Raw genomic sequence first — 27,002 nt, forward strand, 5'->3', positions numbered from 1 at the left:
GTCATTCAACACCAGACAGAAAATATAAACAACTCAGTAAAATACATTTATTGACAAAAAAAGTTGTCTTAATCCGTTCTTTTAATTTTACACACAAAAATATCAAAATACTTTACAGGGCTTTTCATCTGAATATTGTCAAATTAGTTTTGATCAATTCTCTCAAACAAATACACTATACAATGACAACATGCTTGTCCTTTTTAAAATTCAGTGCTCATTTCATTTAATTTATTTTATTTTCAGGGAACAATGCATTTAAAATTATGCATAGTTATTACTTGGTATTTAGCAACACATTTGAGAGACCTCGCTGCATTTCATGCAATTCATATGACAGGAAACTCGCTCTCCATCAAACCTCTTTCAGAGCCAAGTGCTTAAATGTTGATATACATAAAAGATACACAGTACGACATTCAGAACATGAATTATCTTGGTTACCCAAACTTCAAAGCTTAAAAGAATGAATGTGTTTTAACACAAACATATTAAAGTATACAACTCGTATTCCAACAAAATTGAAAAAGGTACTAAAAAAACGATTTACAATTGGGCCCAAAGCGCCCCAGTGCAACATGAGAAAGAAACGGCTTCAGGAATCCAGCACTGCTTCGCAGTCCGTCTCCTGGACATGCTTGTGTCTGGACTCGTGAGGACAAACTCAGTAAATTCTCTCGGTAAAAACTCAGAGCTCCAGCTTTGGAGTTGTGTCAATGCGTTGGCTCATGTCTTCATCCACAGAACCAACATTCTCCTTCTGTCGTTGCTACAGTATTTATCACAGACCAGTGAGCTGCTTGGACCTCCTCTCTGACGACTACATTAGCTGCTAACAAAATAATCTAGCACTCAAGCTACATCACATGTATGGGAGATCATGTTCAAGATTGCAAACAGAAAATATTTCATAAAGGCCTATGACATTATTGTTAAAGAACACAGGAGGAAACATGATTAAATAGTCCCTTACTTTGTGAAGAGCCTTTGTTAGTAAAGGTGACCCAAACAGAGGCATCGTATCATAAAGTGGAGTGGAAGGAAAGACAAGCTTATCTGTACGTTAGCTTAACAGCTACACTACGCATGACAAACCGCTGCGACGGCACTTTAATAATAGTTTACATCTCGGCCGTCTCCTATGACAAACTGTGCAGGCTTTACTGTCAGACTCTCACCTCTGCGAAGCACAAACAACTAAAGAACATCAGATCTGAACACAAAAAGTACAATAGAAAATGATTTGACACTTTAGTTACTCACTATACGGTTATTCACACATTTTGAAATCATCAGTCAGCTATCAAAAGTATAAATGGGTTTAGGAAGAGTGCTTTCACTTCAGTAATGAACCCCTCTGTGTACCCCCGATAAAAAACACTATCAAAGAAAGACGACAACAGAGTGAGCCTGTGGACTCGTGGTGTCTCTGTACATCTAGCATCATTAAGGCATTATCTATCCAGTATTGCTAAAAGAACATCTAGTTGGTGAATATGATTAAGGATTATGTATGGAAATAACAGAGAGAACGGACACTGCAGGAAGAGGAGTGCAAAATACTCACATGGAACACCTGTGGGTCCCTAGTGGCCTATCAGTACCCTTAATTAAGATACTGGAATCACGGCGGATTTGCTCTGTTAGCCGCTAATATGCAAAGTGCACACTTGTTGAGGAAAAACTATTAATTTCTTACTTACAAGTTCCAAATGTTTGGTTTGGTCTGCTTAATCTCGATAGCAACTGGAAAGAAATAAAAGTCTTTAGAAACTCTCGTGGTGGTTTTGAATAAAATCTGGTGCTCTAGTGGACGATATGGTGGCTTCTGTGCCATGTTACATTTACATCCCACGGTTTTTGGTGGGCATTTAGATCCAGTGAAGTCTATAGCGGTAATGACTCAGCATAACATTTTGAATTGAAAAATGGGTGGCAGAAAGATCTGAGGTAATAACTAGCTTCATGTTGAAATGCCTCTAACCACACATTGGAAACGACAGTATATTTACTGTTAACATAATAAGTGCCTGCAACATTTAGAAGATCTGGATGAGGTGGGGGTGAACATAAAGGGAAGACAAAATATCGAGGAAGACAGTTGAGGTTTCAGGAAGAGGCAGTGTGACTCTGGCTGACGCAGTGGAAACATGGAGGAAAATGGTGAACGGTCAGGAAAGAGTTCACACTTCAACCCAAAGCCTGAACAAAACACCCGCAGGGCGGAGCAGGAGATGGGCTCTGCCTTCAGAAGCAGCCGCGTCGGGCTAGCTAAGTAATTAGTGCAATTTAACAAGAGACCACGGTACTCATGCTCTCTGAAAGCTGCCTACACAAACACCTATGAGAAGAACCTCTGATATAAAGAACTCCAACACACGAAAACCCTTCAAAGTCCTCCCTGGTATACATTCATAAAAGAGGGTGTAAGAGAAAGATGACAAAGAGGGAAAGATGTTCAGAGGTCGTGGACCTCACTTCTTCTTCCGCTTCATTTGAGCTGCTCCTGTGGAATCATCACCCGTTCTTGTCTCCCCCCTTCTCTCCTGCAGCCTGAAGACACAGACACACAATACTGCCATCATTTTTAATGCTGCAACTGTAATGCTGCATTCACATGGTACGCAATTTGCATGAGGGCCGTTTTATCGCAGCCTAACATAGAAACATAAAGAGATCCTGCAGTTATTACCAGGGTTGGGAGAGATACATGTATTCGGTTTCAATGACAAATTACCTGTATTTTATCAGTAGCCTAATATAAGTATCACAATATAAAGGTAATGTAACCTGATTACTTTCCGTTACCTTTGGATGACCTCAATATCAAATGAAACGGCGATAAATGAAAGTGAAAAGAAATATCAAAAGTATGTTTTTACTTCAGTGTATTATGTAAAACCTTAGAGGAGAAGAAACAAAGATATTTAGGATCAAAAATGTGTCCTCTGCTCAGACATTTAATTCATAGGAAAACCTGCCTTTCATGAAGCATATTCAGGCAGTCTCTACACACATATAGGTTCACCTACTGAATACAAATAAGAATAAATGAACCAACCATAACAATTCAGGCATTAGGTGTATACACGTAAATCCTACAGAACAGAACAGCTTACAGAGAACAAATAACCTAAACCTTTTACAACAAACACAATATCCTCTTTCCACAGTAAATAGATAAAGAGCACCCAGTTTTTATATATATATATATATATATATATATATCACATATATAGTAAAGGGAATTCACTGGGGTTTCCAGGTTAAATTACAGGTTAAATTACAGTCCAGAATAGTATAGTTTACAAACCTGATTTAGTATTCAGCAGAATAAAAGTGACACTTGTTTCAATTGAGACTTGTGTTGTAATGTGCGGATGAACATCGTATAATAATACATCGCTCTTGTAAAATGTATTGTACCACTGTAATCCTGCTAATGATCCCCACTTTCAAAAAAGCACCAGTAATATGAGGATGTCATTTCGAATAACTGGAAGGAATATCATTACTGTTTTTGTAATCTAATAATGTAATTCCCAAAGCCTGGTGCCTCACCCCGGACTTGTGCAGTGCGTTGTCCTGCAGGCCGAACAGGCTTCCTGCCGGGCAGCCCTGCAGGGGGGAGGCTGAGGACAGCAGGCTGGGGGACTGAGAGATCAGGGGGGAGTTTGGGTTGGAGGTGAGGGCCCCCGTCAGAGTGAGGCGCTGCAGCTCCCTCTGCCTCTGCTGCTGCAGCATCTGGCACACCATCACCTGCTGCTCCTGGAGAAGGGGGGGTGGGGACACAGACATGTTCAGTAAACCTGGGAATGTAACGGTTTTACATCAGAGTTTCTATTCGTGCATATTCTCTGACAATAATAATGCTTTAGTGTTAATTAGTCAAATGCAGCATTTCAGTGTTCCTTCTCTTGGTCAACAGTCAGGTTTCAATTTAATGTACTGCACATTTTACCTTATTTGAAAAAATAAAATGCAAATCAATGCTTGTTTTCATCAGCTACTCTTATAATATTATACATGGAGCTTTTCATCAAACTCAGCTGAAGGTGGCACTAATTCTCCAGTGGGAAAACTTTCAAAGCAAAGAGTGAACCGCCGAAAAGAGGAAAACAACGAAGAGCATTTAGTATATCTGTTTGTTTCATGTGAAAATGTAAGGAAGATTACATAAGGGCCTCTGAGTGGAGCAGAAGCTTCAGGGGACGCTGAAGCCACCTAATCAACCATTAGTTACTTATGGTCGTTTCACTGAGGGTCTATGGACATATTTCAAATGTAGGTGAAAGGAAACACAGCCAATATCAGTTCCTAAGCATGCTATCTATGTTGTACCCTCTTCACTTGTTGTATATAGTATACGTGTAAATCAAAAAGCCCTAACCCCCCAGTCACCACAGAAACACAGCAGCTCTACATTAAAATGTTTCTCAGCTTCTGATTGGCTGCACACTCTACCAGAGGTTTACCAGTTTGCAAGTCAAATAGAAACACTCACAGCTTCCTGTTGTTGACACGCATTGAGCACCCTGTGAGTCACAGCTACTGCACAGTGATAACTCATTATTAATCTGTAGCACTAACACTAGGAATCTCTCACATCTTACTCATTTATTTACCTAATAATCAATAGTTATGCCTCTTATTCTGAGTGTAATCAGAGGAAATAAAGGGCAGACCACTGCTGTTGAATCAAACAAATGAATGTTGATCCTGATACATTCTTGAAACTGATTTGGTTGATTAAACACGGAAACAATTTACATCATTCGAGGAAGTGTCACATATTCACTTCCTGCCAGAGAGAGCATACCAAAATGTGCTTTCTGACATTGTGTCTTCCTGAGTGGTTTGTGAATCAAATATGGCCAGAATGCTCAAGAAAGCAAGGCGATCCTACGAGGAATGTACATTGTGGAAACAGAGGTGAGAGTAGGAGTGTATGATTACAGGAGTGAAGTTCTGTGAGGTGAGGAAGTGCTGGAGCTGCTGCTGCTGCTGCTGCTCCAGGAGAAGCTGCTTCTGCTGCTCTGACAGGAGAGAAGACCTGGAACACACAGAGGCACATGGTCACGTGACACACCAGAATCTGCAGCAACACGCCTCACTATTACAGGATTATCACTGACATGATGTCAACGCCTTGCCATATAACTCAAATTCATTTTAAAGACAAAATGGGCACATACGGGCTGCCGCTTTTGGGCAGCTGGAAGCCCTGAGCCAGAGCCTGGGGGGTGAGCGGGGGAGGCTGGGGCCGCAGAGCGGGGAGCGTGGGCTGGGGGGCGTTCTGCACAGGAGAATGGATCACGCCGTTCAGACTGCCCAGCACACCGTTCAGCTGAGGACTTCCTGCCAGGGAGGACATGAGCCCGCCCACCACGGGCTGACTGACGGCCCCCGAGCCGTCGTTCATGCCGCGACTCAGGCCGTTGAGCAGGGGCTGGCCGAAGGAGGCGGGGCTTTGCTGGGGAGGGGGAGTGCTCTGGAAGGAGAGGGAGGAGCTGCTGCGGGACGGACTGCCTGAGTGGAGCTCCTGGAACACACACAGAACAACATCACTGTAGCCATTCTAATGTTCCTTTGCAGCTCTGGTCACAACAGCACCAAAACATTCACTTTCTATTAGAAAACATTCTCGGTTCACACAAGCAGGACTCACATTACTAAACAAAGATTAAGATGAACCTGTATTGTTCTTTTTTATGTATTTTTGAATACACAGTACAAATACACAAATGCATTGAAATACAGATGATATAAAGCCGTGGAAAAGAGAGAGACCACTGCAGCATTATCATTTTGTCTTGTTTTAATATTTATAGGTATGTCTTTGAGTTAAATGATTAGATTTTTTAATTGTATCATATGAACTACTGACAACATTTCTCTGTGTTGGAATTCAACACACACTGGAATGGCTGCCATACATGTAGAGATAAAGATTTAAGAAACTTTTGGAGCGGGCTCTTCATTTTTTCCGGAGCCGGAAAAGAGCCGGTACCCAGGAGGTGAACACACACCTCTCCAGCTACCAGTCCACACTCAATATCTCTGTCTTATCGGGACCGGCAACCCTTCAGTAGACTGAGCTCCAGACCCCTGATTCTGCACCTCGAGAGTACTTTGTCTCTCCGGGACTTGAACCGGTGACCTTTCAGTTTCCAAGCCAATTCTTTTAAAGGCTGATCTACTGCTGCCCTAACATTTAAATGTTTACACTAACAACTAACTAGTAATGTATCCAGTAGTAGCAGTATTAACTTCAGAATTTAACTGCTGATTTAGCTTGTCCTTTCTTGCCAGGAAAGTGTCCCGCAATGGCAAAATGTGTCTTTTTTTGAAAATAAAAAAGCAGTGAAAAGGGCAGACCTAGACGTAGAAAAAGTTATGCAATTTAAAACTACATTTGATCAATGTGGATGTAGCCACAGTTTACAGTGAAATAAGAAATTACGGTTTAACCAACAAACTCTTAGAGATCAAAGGGCAAAAATGTACTTGTTCGATTGGTTTTGTGAGGTGTGTTGAAGATCAGAAAGGTCCTTACCTCAGATGAGGTAACAAAGGAGGTGTCATTCAGGAAGCAGCTTTTGGACAGGGGACTCTTGTTGGTACTCAGGGGGTCTGAGGAGGAGAGAGGCACAAACACAGGGGGATAAATACTAAATCAAACTTTTGTATTTTGATGGTAAATGCCCATCATGTAGTATTTTCACATGAAATCATTACAGCTTCAGTTTGTGTCTTTTCTGTGCACATGGCCATGGTAAAATGACTGGCAGGCTCTACTTTATTTATTAGGACTTGTTCTATTTCAGTGCTGCAGGGCTTGATTTCATAGGCAATCAGCTCCTTTCATTTATGGCACTGAGGGAAGTTAGTTTACTCAACAAAACACATACAGCCGGTTTGAGTTCACAGTAGGTGGTTTGGTCAGTAAAAAGACAGAGGGTGTCAATCATTTTTCTACGGTCTAATGAGCGTAAGGGATATTATGCAGCAGGCCGCTCATTACAGAAAGAAGAACAGGGTTCCTGACCGGCTCGCTGCAGGAGAATTACTAAATAAATCAATCCAAGTATTGATCATTGTATAACTTTGTATGTTCTCAATTTCTTTTCCATGAACCTGTCTTTTAACACCTTGTTCCCTTAAGTGTTTACTTCCTGTCTGTCTTCTTCTGCTGATTTCTCTGTCCTCCAGCTATCAGTGGCTTCAAACTATTTCCCTCTCTTGCACTGTCTTGACAGTTAAGCCATCATGAATACAAGGTTTCGTGCCCTCTTGAACAAAATAAATAATAATATTTTAAATGTTTTCATGGTGTTCTATGATGGAGGAAAACTAAAGAGATTCTTTGCCCATCGCTGAGGGTAAATTGACCAGACATCTTTCTGTGGACTGACTGCAAAAAGTCCCACTGCAAAAGTCCTTAGCAACAATCGGCTGTTGTAAAAGATCAGACTGCTGAATGTCCAAATTGACCAATCAGAATTGAATCTTCAACTAAGCCATGTGATAATGACTAATAACCCGATTTGTTTAAAATGCAGCTTATGAGTTTACTTGGTAACATCACAGTGTGTCCTAAGGTTTGGATATAAATGTGAGTGGAGAAGATGAAGAATCAGACCTTGGGTGGATGACAGGAAGTGGACCTGGGCGTGCATGGAGGCGTGCATGGAGTGAATGTGTGGAGGGAATGAGACGGCCAGCTCCGTGTTGAGCAGCTGCAGACGCTCCTTCTTGGCCGTCAGGCTGAGGATCTGATCCTGCAGCCGCTGGTTCTCCTGCTGCAGCGAGTGCAGCGACTGGAGCATTTCCACGACTGCAGGAGAGGAGCAGGGGGGAGAGACGCGTTATCAAACACACACTGCAGTTCCATTCCATCATTTCACTGTACTTTGGAGAAGGTTGTGATGCAGAGAAGACGTCACTAAATGGTGTGTCTACAACATGCATGGGAGGGGCACGATATACTGTACTGACAGATGCTGTACTTGTAACTTTGAAATATATTTATTTTTTCACTCAAAAAAAAAAGATGGTAGCCAGCTGGATTTATTCAAGTTTCCACAAATGCGCTTCTGGGAATGCATATATTAATCACATGCAAATATATTGCATAGCAGATTATAACTGGATGTGATGACTAGAATATATTAGTGAGTACAGTGTCAAATAAGGACATTTAAAATTAGAACTTACAAATATGTAAAGAAAGTTGTACCTTAAGTTATCATAAACTAAGATATGCTAATAGTGTAGGCAGTGGTGAGTGCTGGCATGGACATATCGGAACTGATTTCTATTCAAAACAGTTCTAAAGTTATTAAATGATGTCCTAATTTACAGTGTGTTAAAATCAATAAACAAAGAACCCACAATTATTTTAGAATATTCCCATTTAGTTATTTATGGTAAATCCATCTGCCGCATCCCAAAGACAGGCAGAGTGAGCCGCTCTGAAAAACGTGTAAATCTAAAACTTGTAATTCCACCATGTTTCAATAAAACATATACACTCCAGAAATAGTCTTCTTCAATATGGAATAAAGCATGGACATTCACTGGTGATTGCTGGACTTGCTCTGTATCTGTTCCTTTATATCCTGTTGAAGCTTTAAATGGGTTTTCTATGGAGCTGTGGGTGCAGCGTGCCCTACTGACTGAAGGAACACACAGGCTGCTCCCTCATTTCTGCAGAGTGCAACAGCAGTTTACACTCTTCTCTCTGACGTGAACTCTTCCTCAAGAACAGAGGTGTACGAGAGGTGTCAAGTCTAGGTTTAGGAGCGATTGTTAGACAGAAAGACAATGGTAGAAATAATAAGAAAACTAAAGACAAAGGTCAGCTGAGAGTGAATACAGCAAAACATACAATAGAATGTATGTAAAGTAAGTGGTTTACTGATATTATCACATTTATAATCTGTTATTTAAAAAAAATATTGTTTAAATTATTGATCACAAAGATTATTACAAATGGCTATGAATGTTACATAGAAATAAACTAAAGATTTGGTATTGTGTGAACAGTATCACAAATTCATTATTAATTTCTAACGTCTTTTCTTTTATTTGCTTAAGGGGTTTGCACTAGCTTTTGTATGTGTATTATCTAGATAAGTGTCATATGAGGACTACAGGTGATCTTTGAAGTCCTGTTGGTGTTTTCTTTTATGCCTCTCTTCTCTTTTTTTATAAGACTCTTGGGAAAGCCACCGTAAACACAAAGCTACCTCCTGCTAACGTATGAGCTGTGTTGTATTACTCCTCACCTAAAGACTCTGTTACAGCGGCATTGTATATTGTAGCAGCATGCTGTCTCTTCTGTGCTATTTTTTGTCCCTAACAGCCTCTAGAGGCACATTCATCTTCTCTAAAAAGCACCAGGTCATTCTCAGGAGAGAAGTGCGTGAGTGCGTGCAGGTAACCATCATGTGCTCACTACAGAGGGTATTCTGCATTGTGTTTTGGAGCAGTTCCCAACCCCTCGGCTCAAGCTACTGAAGACCCCTTGTTGTGAGGGGATTTCTCCTTGGCATGAGAGTCTTGTAGCCACTATTAAATGTTTAGTCTGGAGCACAAGTTGTGGCTCGGCAATGTAGGCGGCACCTGGAAAATATTTGACGGGGATCCCTCCTCTGTTGCCCTCTGAGGTTTTTCCCAATTTTCTTGTTAATGTTGGGGTTCATTTTCGAGTTTTGTCTTGTACGCTTCGACAGAGGGTGTCTTACACTGTAGTGCCTCCTGAGACAAATGTGTAATTTGTGATATTGGGCTATGTAAATACAATGTGATTGATTGATTGAACCAAGGAGGAAAGTATCAGTTTTTTTTTTTACAAAAATAAAAATCATCTTGTTTCCCAGGTTCACTCACTGTTGACTCCCATCTCTCCGTTGCTGTGTTTTTCCAGCAGCAGCTCGATGTGGGAGCTGGCGGGGGGGACATTCTCAGGACGGGCTCTGACTGCGGCCCCCAGCCCGTCCCTCTGCTCAAACAGGAGAGGAAGACAGCTCATAGGAGACCTGGGGGTGGAGGATAAAACCAACAAGGAGTAAGAAGTCATCGCTGAGAAACTTAAAAAGACCCTGTGGCTGAGGTAGTCACTAATCAGGCAGTCATAATAACCAGCTGCTAGTTTTCTTACGCAGGTAGCAGAAATAGAAACTCATCTGACTAAAGGAAAATCATCCAAATATTTTTCATTGATGGGTGAAGGATGGATGATTGGGCTGCTGACTCATTTTCTGCCGCAGTGTTACATCATGTATCGTACAAGAATCAGCATTCAAATACTTATACAGATGAAATGAGACTCACTGTGAGGAAAGACTCTCTCGGGGCGAGTTCCCCTGACACGGGAAGCGACAGTCATCCAGGTCGGACTCTGAGACCGGAGACAAAGAGTCATTTCATTTATTGTTACTCTTTCTAATGAAACGTGGTGCTTGATAAGAAACTGGTGATGCACAAAACAGTCCAAGAAACGCCTTATAACCCCCCAAAACACTGAGTCAGCATGTAGGCAAACTAACACTTTGAGTAGATAGCTTTATAGAACAACCAAGGCGGGAGGCATATTTTTTATACGTTTTCTGCCTTCCATCTTCAACTACCTTTGTTTTCTTGTACCTTAACTGTAGGCCTGTGTATATTAATACTGATTTCTAAAAGGTTTGTCAGAATCTGACAGGTTAGAATATCTGTCTCAGAACGGTTTTTCTAGTGGAAGCTATTCTTCTTCCAGTAGAAAAACAATAGCAAAAGTGTCCTTAACAAATGCAAATAAGTGTTAATTTTTGTCACCTTGCAGTGAGGTCTGGGCTTGGGTCAGTAGTGGCGGCAGAATATGGGGGGTGGAGAGACAGCTGGAGAACGGCTGGGTGGAGCTCAGGCTGTAGGAGGTGCTGGAACCTGGAGGGACCTGCGAGACAGAGAACATCAACATCTGGAATCTGGAAAGGTTGGTTGGAAAAAAACCCTGTTCTTTGTACAACTGAGACACGGGTCATCACATCTCTTTAGAGTTATTCTGGCCACCTTAGATTGCCACAGATTATTTGAAATATAGCTTCAGAGCTAACAAGCACACTTTTTATTAAACATTTCTTAAACTTGAACATATTTTTCAAGGTAAAAGTGGAGATACAGATATACAAAGAAATGAATAACAGAAATGAATAGGGATAAGCAACGGACACAGCAGCCGAGCAGTGGAACTGAGTACAGAAACCCCCCCTGCTGTAATACCTGTGTGTTTGACACAGCGTTGACTGATGGAAGAGACAGTGAAGAGACGTGGGATGTGAGGAGTCCTGAGGAGAGAGGGGTGCTACACATGCCCCCACCCAGGGACAAGGGGGGGCTACACACCCCTCCACCCAGGGAGAGAGGGGTACTGCAGACACCCCCACCCAGTGTGAGAGGGTCCTTGAGGCTGGAGTAGATGCCTGAGGGAATCAGAAAATGAGGTGAAACAGAGGTATATTTTACTTTTGTATCTCAGGAGCTGCCAGAAGAGTGTGTGAGTGTGCACGGGAAATCAGTGTGTAAGTATGACAGGAAATCTAGCACACACAGAAACCACCATCGAGGACAATGTTGTGAATTTGAAAACCCTGTATGAACAACATAGTAACAGTATCAGTGTGTTATTATAACACACTGCTCTGATAGGCTGCTGACATGGAACATGTGTAATGGAAACATTTCAACACCAAAGGGTTTCTGTAACACACACAGGAAGCTCGAGGCCTACCACACACACCTCCCCTCGCAGACACTCACCGGAGCTGAGCAGAGAGTTGCCACGGCTCGTGGAAAAACCGCCGGCAGAGGAAGAGGAGAAGGAACAAGAAGAAGAGACGGCGGTGGGAGGCAGCGCGGAGTGGAAGGCGGGGTGAGGGAGGGAGGATTGGCTTGGGTAGAGCGGGGAGGTTAAGGCTGGAGGAGGAAGAGGAGGAGGAGGAGGAGGAGGCGCTGTGTGGTGATGATGGTGGTGATGCTCCTCCTCCCTCCTCTCCCGGTTCTTGCTCCCCCGTGGCCGCCCCGGCCCGTGGCTGCTCTTCTTGTTGCCGCGGTGCCTCCGCTCTCTGGGCAGCGGCGGGGGCGGGGCTTTGTCTTCCGGCACCGCCTCCTCCAGGATGGGCGGCGTGCTCAGCTTACTCAGAGACTTGGAAGGCTTGTATTCCCCGGACGAGGAGATCTTCCGGATCTTGCTGCTGCTGCCCAGCCCCGACGAAGAGGTGATGCGCATGATGGAGCCGAAGGTGGAGATGGTGACCTTGTTCTCGAAGGGGCTGGAGTTGTTCTCGGACTGGTCGTGACCCTGTGACCCAGCCAGCGGGCCGTCAGCCGGAGTCAGAGCTGGTGGCTTGTGGTATTTACTGTCCTCCTCCTCCTCTTCCTCATGGTGTTTGCCCTCCTCTTTTTCATCGTCCTCCTCCTCCTCCTGCACAGCTGGCCTCCGGTGGCGCTCCTTACGCTCCTCCCCGCTGTGCTCGTCACCCCCGTGGTCGTGGTCCCGCTCCAGGCGGGAGGATGATGAGAACTGATGGAAGTCCTGAGCAGAAGACAGGGAGCCGCCTGCAGGAGAAACACAGAGTGTTAGTCTAATGATTTACAGAGCCTCACCGCTAAAAACATGATTATGTTTAATGATGACAGTGAGCATCTGTGGGACGATTAAGGGTTCCTTCTTCTTCTAATGTTCAAAAAGCTCTTTATTTTTCTCATACTCTCTGTCTGAAATCAGAGTCCAGACTGCTCTGATTGGTTGATCTGGGCGGCTCTGTTGTGATTGGTCAACCGCCTATCACGTACAATGTGTTGGAGCACTACAACTGTTAAATAGTGATGTCACTATGTTACAGAACCTTTCCGAGAACCAGCACCTTATCGTGGGGGAGAGGTTTGTGTACCCCGATGAACCTGGGGGCTGTGTTGTCTGGAACCTTGTGTTCCTGGTAGGGTCGCCCATGGCAAATTGTCTCAGGTAAGGGGCCAGACTAAGATTGGTTCAAAACACCTCATGGCAAACATACATGAAAGCGAGGATACCCGGCCCGGAGGAAGCCCGGGGTCCCCTTCTGGAGCCAGGCCCAGAAGGAGGACTCGTCGGCGAGCGTCTGGTGGCACAGCCGGAAAAAGCAACGTGGGCAACACCTCTGCTTCTCCGTCCCGCGAGCCCACCACCTACAGGAAACAGCGATGGGGTCGGGTGCACTGCTAGAAGGGTAGCAGTGAAAGCAGAGGGTCTCGATGGACCAGACCCGGGCGGCAAAAGCTGGCTTAAGTGGAATGACACCTCTCTAGTGGGGAAGGAGCCGGAGCTTGTGCGGGAGGTGGAGCGTTACCAGTTGGATCTGGTGGGGCTCACCTCTGACTGTTGTGTGTGCTTATGCACCAAACAGCAGTTCAGAGTATTCGCCCTTCTTGGAAACCCTGAAAGAAGTTCTGTATGGAGCTCTCGAAGGGGACTCCTTAGTCTTGCTGGGAGACTTCAACGCACACGTGGGCAATGATGGAGACACTTGGAGGGGCGTGATTGGGAGGAACGGCCCCCCTGATCTGAACCGGAGTGGTGGTTTGTTACTGGACTTCTGTGCTAGTCATGGATTGGCCATAACAAACACCATGTTCGAACATAAGGATGCTCATAAGTGTAGGTGGTACCAGAGCACCCTAGGCAGAAGGTCCATGATCGATTTTGTTATCGTATCATCGGACCTGAGGCCGCATGTTTTGGACACTCGGGTGAAGAGAGGGGCGGAGTTGTCAACTGATCACCATCTGGTGGTGAGTTGGGTCGAGTGGCAGGGGAAGCCTATACACAGACCTGGTAAGCCCAAACGTGTAGTGCGGGTGAACTGGGAACGTCTGGAGGAATCCCAAGTCCCGGAGGCCTTCAACTCACACCTCCGGCGGAGCTTTTCAGGCATCCCTGTGGAGGCTGGGGACATTGAACCAGAGTGTTCAAAGCCTCCATTGCTGAAGCTGCAGCAGGGAGCTGTGGTCTCAAGGTCTTAGGTGCCTCAAGGGGTGGTAACCCTCGAACCTCCTGGTGGACACCGGTGGTCACAGAAGCCGTCCGACTGAAGAAGGAGGCCTTCCGGGATATGTTATCGCTGGGTACTCCTGATGCAGTTGCAAGGTATCGACAGGGCCTGAAGGGCAGCAGCCTCCGCCGTGGCCGAGGCAAAGCAGCGGGTGTGGGAGAAGTTCGAAGAAGCCATGGAGAAGGACTTTCGGTCGGCATCAAAGTTGTTCTGGAAAATTTTCCGACACCTCAGGAGGGTGAAGCAGGGAACCATCTAAGCTGTGTACAGTAAGGATGGGACGCTGTTGACCTCAACTGATAGGGAGTTAGGGCGGTGGAAGGAACACTTTGAGGAACTCCTGAATACGACAACTCGGCGGAGCTGGAGTATGAAGGGGGATCAACTCCAATCTCACGGGGGAAGTCACTGAGGTAGTTAAACAGCTCCACAGTGGCAAAGCCCCGGGGGTGGATGAGATCCGCCCAGAAATGCTGAAGGCTCTGGGTGTTGAGGGACTGTCATGGTTGACACGTCTCATCAACATTGCGTGGAAGTCGGAAACAGTACCGAAGGAGTGGCAGACCGGGGTGGATGGTCCCCTTTTTAAAAAGGGGGATCAGAGGGTGTGTGCCAATTACAGAGGCATCACATTACTCAGCTTCCCCGGGAAAGTTTCCTCTAAGGTGCTGGAAAGGAGGGTACGGCCGATTGTCGACCTCAGATTGAGGAGGAACAATGCGGATTTCGTCCTGGTCGTGGAACGACGGACCAGCTTTTCACTCTCGCAAGGATCCTGGAGGGAGCCTGGGAGTACGCTCATCCGGTCTACATGTGCTTTGTGGATTTGGAGAAGGCGTATGACCGGGTATCCCAGGGAGATACTGTGGGAGGTGCTGCGGGAGTATGGGGTCAGGGGGTCTCTACTCAGGGCCATCCAATCTCTGTACTCTCAAAGCGAGAGCTGTGTCCGCGTTCTTGGTGGCACGTCGGACTGATTTCCGGTGAGGGTTGGCCTCCGCCAGGGCTGCGCTTTGTGACCAATCCTGTTTGTGATATTCATGGACAGGATTTCGAGGCGTAGTCGTGGGGGAGGGGGTCTGCAGTTCGGTGGGCTAAGGATTGCACCACTTTTTGCAGATGATGTGGTCCTAATGGCTTCATCGGTCTGTGACCTTCAGCACTCACTGGATCGGTTCGCGGCCGAGTGTGAAGCGGCTGGGATGAGGATCAGCACCTCCAAATCTGAGGCCATGGTTCTCAGCAGGAAACCGATGGACTGTCCACTCCGGGTAGGGAATGAGGCCTTACCCCAAGTGAAGGAGTTCAAGTATCTCGGGGTCTTGCTCTCGAGTGAGGGAACAATGGAGCGTGAGATGGGCCGGAGAATGGGAGCAGCGGGAGCAGTACTGCATTCGCTTTTCCGCACCGTTGTGACAAAAAGAGAGCTGAGCCAGAAGGCAAAGCTCTCTGTCTAACGGGCCATCTTCGTTCCTACCGAAAGAATGAGATCGCGGATACAATCGGCCGAAATGGGATTTCTCCGCAGGGTGGCTGGCATCTCCCTTAGGGATAATGTGAGAAGTTCAGTCGTCCAGGAGGGACTCGGAGTAGAACCGTTGCTCCTTTGTGTTGAAAGGAGCCAGTTGAGGTGGTTCGGGCACCTATTGAGGATGCCACCTGGGCGCCTCCCTAGGGAGGAGTTCCAGGCAAGACCAGCTGGGAAGAGACCGAGGGGTAGACCTAGGACCAGGTGGAGGGATTATATCTCTTTGCTGGCCTGGGAGCGTCTTGGAATCTCCCAGTCAGAGCTGGTTGATGTGGCCAGGGAACGAGAAGTTTGGGGCTCTCTGCTGGAGCTGTTACCTGCACGACCGTGACGGATAAGCGGGAGAAGATGGATGGATGGACTATGTTACAGAAGGTAACAAGGGATTCCAATGGATGTGTTTCAGGAAGTGGGGGAGGGAGCTTTGGGATTTTAGCCTTTGCAGACCATTTACATGCATAAAAACCTATAGAACACACTACAGGAAAATGAAACCATAGAAGTAGAAGAGGGCCTCTTTAATAGTATTCAGTATTACTCATGAAGTTCTTGGATCATGATGACAATGTGAACCAAAAAGAGCCGTTAGCAGGGTTGAAACGATCAAATAAGCCATATATTTAAATAAGTCTATTGGTAGTTTTCAAAATACTGAATATATATTTGAATGTATAAAATGTCAGAATGTAGTAATGAATGCATTACAAGTATCCCGAGGCAAAGGTGATGCAAACATAGTGTTTGTTTTGTTCTAAAGAAAAACAAAAAGAAAATCAGTTAAAAGAAGATGTTCACATCATAAAGACTTATCAATTATCAGGATTGTGGTTCATAAATTGATTCGGTCCTACATGTCATCATGTATGACTGCAACTACCTCTCCGTTATTGACATATCTGCTATGAACAGAGATTCCGTTCCTCACCTGTACCTGTGTTGAATGGGCTGGAGGAGCAGGAGGAGGAGGAGCAGCTCTTGCCGATGCTTCCCGTCTTCTTGCTGCGGTGACCGTGACTGTGTAAGCTCAGCTTCTTACACTTCCCCTCACTGTCCTTACTGCTGTGGTGACTGGAGGATATCTGGAGCGAAACACACAGGTCACTAGAGATTTTGGAACGTGTCTGGCGTGTCATCCTGTGTTTGGCCTTCGTACCTTTTCTATAGAGCTGCTGGTCACCGAGGAGCCCAGGCTGTCAGAGCACTTCTTGTGGCGCTCCTTCTGACGGATCTTGTCCTTATGACTCTGAAACACAGGAACACACAGGGCTCAGGTGTTACACTACTACACTGACCACTCATATATGAACAAGCATGCACTAACAAAAACTTACCAGGGCTGAAATATTTTTTATACCAATATACCAATTTTATGCCACATTTCTAAAATATTAAAGGTGTTTAAATAAATCAGAGCTGCATCAGTAAAATAGTTGGAGCTGTTCATTCATTTATAATACTTAACACAGTTTTTGAATAAAGCAATTAGGTCATTATTTAATGTCATCATTAAAGTTCATTTGAGCAGCTGTTTATGCTTTTATTTTGAAGGCAGATTTGGGTGGTGGGTGAAGAGGTATTTAATGGTTCACAAGGTGGAGGCTGGAGTGGGTACCAGATTTAGTATTAGTTTTTCTTTTATCTTGGTTTTTATTTAAGATTTAATACCATTACACAATCATATTCACACTTTTGTCAATTGGGCTGTTTCTTTCTTTTTTAATTCAGGTTAGTCAACAAAGCCATTACAAAGATCTAAAACATGAAAGAAAAGGGTACAAATGTAAATAAATAATACCTTCACACATTAATTGTTTGTTTTAGGTTTAGCTACATACAGTCAATTATTGAAAGCTTTTAAAAATGTAAACCGGAAACCCTCTGGTTAAAGAAAGTGTCATAGCTAGAAAATAGCTAACTTAAACACGTTACCAATCATCACGAGTGCTTACCTTCCTCTGTCTGTGGTGGTGGTGTTTGTCCTGGGGTGGGGAGCTCGAGCGCCCCCTGGAATGACTGAAGGAGCTACTTGTGTTTTCACTGGAGCGCAACTTCTTCTGCTGTAAACAAACAATCAAAGAGTGTTAATGGACTCAAGACCTACAAAGCTGTGGCACATAGATCGCTGTTTCCCTCACAGCCGAGCTAATCAGAATTGTTGTCAAGCATGGGAGAAATCTACCCAGCTATAGAGTTTGATTAAAGTAAAATTTATGTAATAACAATACATTGCTTATATTCACACAACAAATGTATTTTAATTGGTTCTAGCTACCATCACTGTTGTGTCTGTGTTTCATAAAAATGACTTTGACATCACGGATCATCACTAGGGATTTTCTCCATTCACACATCCACTACATCCATGAATGTATGGATGCCACCCATACAACTCAACAGAGTAAGCCCTGGCTGTACGCTGCTGTACCCTATCTGTCAGCAAAGTATCATGCTCAGTATCTCACATTAGAAACAAACATTTAAATAGGTTCAGATTTTGCTAAATGATCTGCACATCCATCCTTCTTCTCCCGCTTATCTGGAGTCCGGTTGCTGAGGAAGCAGTCCCAGCAGGGGGCCCCAAACGTCCCTTTCCCTAGCCCCGTCAACCAGCTCTGACTGGGGGATTTCAAGGCATTCCCAAGCTCAGATTTAATCCCTCCACCTGGTCCTGGGTCTCCCCCTCTTTCATCTCCCTGTTGGACGTCCCTGGAACACCTCACTAGGGAGGAGGCCAGGTGGCAACCTTACTAGGTGCCCGAATGGCTCCTTTCTACACAAAGGAGCAGCTGTTCTACTCCGAGTCCCTCCTGGATGACTGCATCTCTCACGTTATCAGCCTTATTATCATCTCTGTAGGAAACCCATTAAGGTCGCTTGTGTTCGGAATCTTGCCATGGTCCCCTCGCTCGAGAACAAGAACCCAAAATCCAGTCCATCGGTGTTTATGCCAATTGTTTGTGTCTACTAGCCAATTAATGCTCCAATATGGCAGACTCACAGACGGAAGTCAAATCCCAAAGAGAGTGTCTGCATTTCCACATTTATGCTAAGCTTCACTTTATCTTAAAAAATAATATAAAAGTTAAATATATATTAACATGTATTTACTGTTAACCAGCAGTGTTCAAACTTCACAGTGCATTAAAGAAGGGTTCTGGCTACGGACCTTTATCTCAACAGTGTGGATTTTAAGTTGACCGGTCATTTTTTAGCTTCTTTATTTGTGAGATGTTTGGTGCAGGCTTTAGACAGTTTTCCATCTCACCATTTTGTTGTAGTGGTGCTTGCAGTAGCCACAATATTTCACGTTGTCAGCTTCCGGGCCTTCCTCCTCACACAGCAGACCCGCCATCTGAGCACTGAACACAGGGAGGCACAGGGTGAGTGACACACACACACACACACACACACACACACACACACACACACACACACACACACACACACACACACACACCGAACACACGCTCACTCACATGCTGACAATGACATGTCTCCTGAGTCACCTCGGCAAGACAGATTGAATCAAATGTCACTTCTCTCTACACATACATGTACAATCTTCCAGCCTGGATGTTATCCTGGAGTTCTGATAGGAATCAGTTTAAAGAAAAAGGAATAAACATCTAAAGTGAGAGGGAGGTAGAGTGGGGAAAGAAGTGCATAAACAGTGAGTGCCGGCTGAGACTGATGACTGCTTGCTTTTAACAAACTGCATCAGCCAAAAAGCAAAATCAATCATGTGTATCTAAAACAGATTTCCTTGTTCCAAAAGAGCGTCTCAGTGACGGCCCACTGCCCTGCTGGAGTGTGACTTCTTGTTGTGTAGATGTTTTCGAAGAACACACTGTCTGTGGACATCAAGAAGGCAAGCTCTCGCAGAATGTCATTCAAAGTTTTAAAGTTTGAATCATTCGTCCTAAAACATCCTAAAACATTTCTTTTAGACTTTGTTGATTTTCGACATTTCGTTGTTGTTACTTTTGGTCTTGCAAAATGCATATACTTATTTGTTTTTTGCTATGTGATACACTGTGGGCTGCATGTTTGTATGGAAGGTGCTTTATAAACAAAGAGAAGTTGAGTTGACATTAAACAATATCATTTCTGAAAGTATAACTGGAATATATTTGCTGCAGTTAGTCATGTCGTTTGATGGGGCGGGAATGAGTCCTTAAACCAGGAAATGAGTTAGCATTTTGTCACTTCTGGTTCCCTCGCCTCAAAGTCAAGTTTTTTAAACATTTTTTGGGTTACATGCCTGATATAAATGATGCGTGAAGATAAGCTTAAGAGATTTTCAGGTTCTAATTTAAGATCTAAAATACATCAGTAAGTGTCCTAAAGCACTATGTGTCTAAAAAAACGGCGGTTGCCAACGAGTGTTAGAATGAGACTGCTAAACGCCATCATGCCGCCTTTAGCTTAGCTGCTCGGGTCTAGTGACGCTAACTTCTAGTTCGGTATCCAACATTCGTCATCACTGCACCACTCTATCAGTTATTTTTTGGCTGAGTCTTTAAATAATAACACCATATTGTGGACAACAGTTCCCATTTCAGCACAGACACAGCAGACTGACCAGGTGACGTGGAATGCTTGTCTGCAGCCCTGTCTGTTGCACGTCATGCAGGCTCCACAGGCCGCCTTGCTCTCCCTCCCGTGGTCCTCACAGATGTAACAAGTCTGGTGAAGCGGCAAAGATGGAGAAATTAGGAAGTGTAGGAACAGACACATTTCATTTATTAATAGTTTAATAACAGGAGCTTCTGTAGAGGAACAGCGCTTGTACACGCCCTTGCAAATTCATGCAGAAAAGTGTTACCAGGGCAAAGTCCTACATACATGTTATATGATTATTAAAGTGAACCGTTGTGGTCGTGGTGAGGGGAAGTGAAACACTCTTTAATGTGAGTCCAGCAGCTACACTGTAAAACATTAGGACGTTTTTCTTGTGAGACAACAGATGGGGATTTCAAACAGAACAAAGTCTGCCGCCTTGTGCAGCAAAACTGTTGACCAGATGTTTGGGAATGTTGTGAAGAAAGAACGCCGATGCTGAGGAGCATGTGTGAGCTTTTCCTGGAGTTTTTTGTATCTTGATGCTATTAATATCTAAATTCCTGTCACCCACATTCCTTATCAGTTACTTCTTTTTCTCATAAATAAGGTGTAGAACGGTTTCAGGCAGCCAAAAATATCATGCACGATATAGGAGAGTGATATAGAATTACAATCCGAATTCCTTTAGTCCTGCAGCGGGGACATTCACAGCGTTACAGCAAAAGTGGCAAAGCAGGTAAACCAAAGGCGTGCAACCACAAAGAGTAAGCTAACTTATTAAATATAGAGAAGAAAAAGCACACATTAGTAATCAAAGACAACATAAAGACAAAAGAAGAGCACAAACATGGCTAAAAAATCTAAATAAGGGACAAGGTGTAGGAGCATTATGAAAATGTAAGTTTTTTTCACATCGTGATTGCAGAAACGGTGGGTTCCTTGCAATCAGGTGTAAATATGCAATCATGACAAACATGTAAGCATAACACAAACAGACACACCCACAGCTTTGTACTTCTCTGTCAGCTTCTCCCCAGTGAGTGGGGCTGACTGGTGGGAGGGGGGGGGGGGGGGGGCAGGAGAGGCCTAGCAACAGGTGCGGGACAAAGGAACAGCGGGCTTTTACCTTTCTGCTGCAGCCCTCTGTGTTTTGCTTTTTTCTCCTACCCCCGTCCCTCTGTCTTCCTCTGCTCCCCACGTCCCACTCTGCTCCCCTCGGAGGATGTGGGCAGTGTAATGAAAAGCCGAGGACGTAACTACCCCGAGTGTGTTAAAAAAGGGAAGAGTGCCGTCTCAAGTTTTCACTGTCCCATTGTAACGCTGTCTCGGAATGCGGGAAGCAAAACGTGGATGAATGGCTCCGCCGGGGGGGGGGGGGGGGGGGGGACTGCATGCAATTACTGTAGCTGACACAGTAATATGAAACCAGACACTCAAACACTCACATGTGTGCATTTATATGCAGGCACACACATACACACACACACACACTGCGTACACAAAGCACGTCAGCCACTCGCTGCTCGGGTCTAATGAGTCCATGCGTCAAATATCGATTTCCCTGTAATGTGCATTGCTTTATAAAGGCCTGCTGTGGTGCAGGCTGGGTACAAAGAGTCTGCTGAATATCAACGACTTCACAGACAAGACAAAAGGTGGATGAAGTTAAGAGAGAGGTGCGTGTAAGAGCTGTAACTGTATGTGGTTTGCTTTAAAAAGTAATAAGAGGAGATATGAGCAGAGTAGTTCAGAAGCAGACTGAATAATGGAGAGCAGGTTCAGCCTGTTCTCCACATGCAGCCCTACTTTGCATGTCAGGGCTCTGTGTGAGGTCACAGTGTCTCTTTATCCTGTCAGTCAGCGTGCAGCATACGTTTATCATGAATTATTTTCATCCTAACATACGCCATACGTGTCAAATGCTTCGGCTTATGAATAGACTCACTAGAGACATTTTTTATGTGGACATTAAAATGTGTCATTCTTTTTTCCAGAACAAAACACTTTTTTATATTCAGGACATTAGGAGATTCCATAAGTATCTCCTAAGAGAAATGGTCAGTAGATATCTGTATTTTTCTGACCTAATGTTAATTATATTTTAAACAAAAACGTTAAGCATTAAGGATTGTTAGCATTAGCCCAGGGAGAGACACTTTAGAGGCAGGGGCTCAGTCTGTAGGGACTTGGATTGGGAACTGAAGGGTCGCCGGTTCAAGACCCCGAACAGACCAAGGTAGGGAGTGAGGAGTTGTACTCGGGTGCAAATGGGGAAAATAGCTGCCCACTGCATCAAAAAACTAGGATCGGTTGAAAGCAAAGGTCAAATGTCACTGTGTGTGCTGGGTACATACACATGGATTTTCATTTTAATCCTCGGTTTCCAAACCTTTAAAAAAAAAAAATGTAATGATCGATAAAATGTCAAATGTTCAGTACATTACTGTCCTGGCTACAAAAACACAAAAGATGTATTTATGAGTGATAATAAATCAAATTAATTTGGCATCTAAAACTTGTCCTTCCTGAAGAATATTTAGTTTAAGACATGGTGATGTGATTTTGTGTATTTTCGTAAACCTATCAATGTTGGGCAGCTGTCTGTGTGAAATGAAAATAAGCAAATCAATCAATCATATTATCTATTACATGAATAACGTGTAGACTTCCCCTATTTAATACATGACTCTTGATTAGTTACTAGTTTTTTTTTTAAATCAGTACAAAAAATCTCACAGTCCAAGGTAACAAGCTCAAAAAGATTTTGGTTTGATTCAAATGTTACGGATTTAAATTCAACAAATTCAGGAAGAAGCTGCTACCAGTGAGTGTTTGACATTTATCAGGATGATTCACGTTAAACAAATCACTTTTAAACACAGTACATTACAGTGTGATTTATGAGGAACTGTGTTAAAAGTACTGCCCCATCTTTCTCTACTGGAGCTGGAAATCTCCCACGTTTCCCAGAATGCCTTTCCACAGCCCCCAGAGAGCAGTGTGACCTTGCCACATCCAGCTCCGGGTCTGTAAGTGTAGGTGGAGAGAGCGATGGCTCTGTGGAGTCTGGAAGTCAGAGTTGTGCTGTTTCCCAGATGTCTTTAAGCTGTGTTGCATCGTGGTTTGTTGAAGCTACTGTTGTTGGTCGGGACATTGGAGAAGACTTTTCTTTTATGGTGGCTTTCTCTCTCTATGTTTTTGAACAATTCCCGATTATAAATCAATTTGTAAATCATTACATAGTGATGCTAGTAAAGGACATACCCTAGTCCGCAGTGTGCTAATATTTCATTGAGCTAATGATTGATTGAGTCAATGAAACTAAATGCCTCATGCTGCAACATATTTCAGTCATTTAGTTTTGGGTTTAGGAAGGCACATTTTTTAACAGAGGTTTGTCAAGTTAAATGTTGGGATAAAAGTTGTATATATTTCTGAGTGATTATCCATTAGCATCAACCTATAACATTGACACTACACTTTGTCAAAATCTAGACATTCACTAGATTGAAAACATACTAACATTACTATATTAACTACAGTAGTACAGTTTAGACGGAAACAGCGGGGTGCAGCAGCAAAACCTATTTTAGACACATAAATAAAAATCTATATAAGCCTTACAGGCAACTCTTGCGCTCTACGATGTAAAATCTTTTTTTTTTTCAATGGAGTCTGGCGGCTTTTACAAGATCAAAGAGAACAGCGTCAGTTCCCAGTTGGAAAGAGCTGCCTGACAGCAAATCTAAATATAGTGTACGCTTAGACTGTTATTGATTTTTTGAGGCAGACCTTTTATGTGCCAAAAATATGTTTTGCTGCTTCCCTCATGGACAGTATTTCAATTTTCTGTATGTATAACACATGTGAAAATTTTGACAATAAAGTGGACTTTGACTTTGATAATACACCGACTGTAGGTTAGTACCTCATTCAACTTCTTCAAACAACCCAAACTACCCATTTAAGTTTCACAGAGCACCACACCCTGATGAAGTCGGCTTTGGATGGCCATAATCTCACCAAAATTACACTGGTGTTAGTCATTCCCCTCTAGCTTAGGCAAACAAAAGCATTCTACTCTAGGCCTATCAGGTGAAAACTTGAAGGGGGAGGGCTTCTAAATCTGCCAGAGCTGGTGTTATGGCTGCCGGATTTGGCAGTTGGAAGTACCTTGATGTATCTGTCATGAGGGACGTACTGCAGGATGATGGGCTCCATGGTGAGGACGTTGGCAAACTGCACCTCAGGGATGTACAGCGCACACACAACATGGGCCCAGCCTGGTGAGAGATCGGATGAAGGACATGATAATGTTCCTTATGGATTAAGAGAAAATCTGCTTCTTCTTTTCTATAGAGTGGTGCAGAAATGAGCCCTAAAATCCTGGAAATGAGAATTTTAACACTTCCGGTTCCCTTGTCTATAAGTCATAACATGTTTGTGGTTCATTGTCTGAAATAAGCTCTTTGATTATCATGAGCTTATTAGATTCTCACGTTTTGTTTACTACATTAAATATGCCAGTATTTACCCCTCTGGTGAAGCCGGTGTCATAAAAACGGCGGTCGCTAACAGGTGCCTAAATGTGACTTCATGCTGACTTCCAGGTAGTCCTACAAAAATACATCATCACTGCACCACTCTATTTAAGGCGGGAAGCTGGTCCTGATGTTTAACTCAGGAAAGGAGAGTGAAATTTACCTCCACTGTCCGTCCTCTTGAGGGCTCCATCTTTGTGGGGACACAGCTCACACCTCTGTGCAGGACAGGAGAGAGCGCAACTTATTGTGAGTGTGGTGTTAATCACGACAGGTGAAGCAAGAAGGGATGGATGTGATTGTGTGTTGGTTATGTGTTGGCACACTCACCACGCGTGCCGCCCTCTCCTGTGATTCACACTTCCGACAGAACCACGGACCGGTGGGAACCTGAACAATGCCATAACATGCTGGGGTGGACACATACACACCAAAAGAGAACAGGTTAATGATACTATTTTTAATACATATAGTCCTCAGCGATTTCTTAAAACATATGTGATTTTGTCAGATTTAACATATATGCTACTGATTTATTTCTTGTTTAGCGATTCTGTGTATACAATTTCCTACAGTTTATAATATACATGTTAAGTGTCTTTGGGTACAACTAAGATCTTTTTTATAAATACAATTGTATTATTAGTTATTATTATAACTACAAATATGTCTCATATTGTGTTATCCTTTCAGTAAGTGCTGTTGTCATCTTTGTCTGATAGAATATCTACTTGCAACTTCAATTAAATTAACAATATAACATTATATTACATATCTTTGGATTATTTCTACTTTTACTTTATATTCACAAGGGAAAAGTGTCTTGGGGTACCATGTTGTCTACTGGCTATATTAGCCCATATGCACAAACCCCTCCCTCCTTCCCCCAACCTGGACTATGTCCTAACTTTTAACTTATTAGATGGTCTACTTCACCATGGCACACATTCTCCTCGAGCACCTTACAATTTTTATATCATCCTTTTTTAAATTGTATGTGTATGTTGTTGTTTGTGCTGTCTATAAGCTACTGCTGGAGACCTTGAATTTCCCTCGGGATTAATAAAGTATCTATCTATCTATCTATCTATCTATCTATCTATCTATCTATCTATCTATCTATCTTGATTAGATAATATATTATATCTACTTGTAACTTTTATTTAATATTTAAATTGTAATAAATAAGCTAAATATATTCAGCTGGCAGCTCAACCTTCTGTGTACGATTCTAAATAATCGTTTGTATGGCAAAAAGATGATTGGCACTTTCGCTGACTTTAACAAACAAAGTCATCTTTACTTGGAAAGATGAAGCTGCAGATGAGGGCGGAATGAACCAGCCTCTCACGAGTTGATTTGTGCTCAGAGATAGGATGCTGGAAGTTAACTGCTGCTGCTGCTGTTGTTGTCTCATAAGAGCAACAAAGCGAGTGGACACAAGGTAGCATGATGTCCAAACCGGCGGGCCTTGCCGGCTCTGTTTTGTCGCAAAAAAAAAAAAAACGCCTCTCGCTGTGTGTCGTGTAGACAACCGGGCCAGACAGCCACGCACACAGACGCACGCGCACGGACCTGAAGTGGCATCAAGGCGCCATCCAGGCTCGTGTCACTGCCTGGCCCTGTGTGTTTCATCATGTGTGCGGAGAGGAAACAACAAACAGCACGCCTACCTACCCCTCCCACACACACAAACACGCACGTAGACAGCGGCGGACCAGAAACACACCGACCTACCAGCACCTCTGGCCGGCTCCAGCCGCCGGCTCTGCCGCCACAGCTGCCCGGTAATTACACGCTAACAGCGGCTAACGTTACCTTGGTGAACGGCGACGCTGCAGCCGTGTCCATCACAGTAAACCAGGGGGTTCTCAGCCCAGCCTCGCTCGTCTGAACACACACAGCAACCTCCAACCATTTCCCGCATGCTGCTCCCATACGAAGAAATGTATTTCCCCTCCCGGTAACGGCTCAGACCTCGCCCAGGCCTGTCAAGTGGTCCTCCCGCACTTTAACGCCGCACCGGGCATAGTCGTGGGCTGCTTTCGTTGCGCACTTTTAGCGCAGCGGAGAGGCGAAATCTCGGCGTGGGGTTAGTGGTGCTGCTGCTACGTTTTTTCCGTGATGTCCTCCCCGTCCCCATAGAACCGATGCAGTGCGCATGCTCAGATCTGCTCCTGTGGTTCGGAATAAGTCACAGCAAAGGTAGCAAGTTATTGTTATTTTCTAACACGAACCGGTTTTTCAGTTTATGTTTTAAGACTCTAACGTTATGTTTTTAATGGTTATGCATGT

General features: G+C 44.0%; 1 protein-coding gene across 2 annotated transcripts; it reads right to left on the reverse strand.

Moving 5' to 3' along the window:
- Positions 1-33: 33 nt before the first annotated feature.
- LOC134864187 (protein AF-17-like) lies at positions 34-26,857 on the reverse strand. Of its 2 annotated transcripts, none has more exons than XM_063882985.1 (20): positions 26,526-26,857; positions 25,038-25,117; positions 24,871-24,925; positions 24,340-24,449; positions 20,186-20,289; positions 18,869-18,962; positions 17,553-17,660; positions 16,757-16,846; positions 16,535-16,682; positions 11,806-12,603; positions 11,269-11,468; positions 10,825-10,942; positions 10,339-10,405; positions 9,895-10,043; positions 7,643-7,837; positions 6,557-6,633; positions 5,196-5,542; positions 4,957-5,053; positions 3,562-3,768; positions 34-2,553 (listed from the first exon to the last, which is right to left on the reverse strand). In XM_063882985.1, exons 1-20 carry the CDS (start codon positions 26,632-26,634, stop codon positions 2,518-2,520), a joined length of 3,189 nt encoding a protein of 1,062 aa, XP_063739055.1. In that variant the 5' UTR covers positions 26,635-26,857; the 3' UTR covers positions 34-2,517. The 2 variants fall into 2 exon arrangements, with proteins under 2 accessions (XP_063739055.1, XP_063739054.1); XM_063882984.1 differs by having other exon boundaries at positions 16,529-16,682.
- Positions 26,858-27,002: the final 145 nt, after the last annotated feature.

Source organism: Eleginops maclovinus, chromosome 5 (genome assembly GCF_036324505.1).
Source record: "Eleginops maclovinus isolate JMC-PN-2008 ecotype Puerto Natales chromosome 5, JC_Emac_rtc_rv5, whole genome shotgun sequence".
Taxonomy (NCBI): domain Eukaryota; kingdom Metazoa; phylum Chordata; class Actinopteri; order Perciformes; family Eleginopidae; genus Eleginops; species Eleginops maclovinus.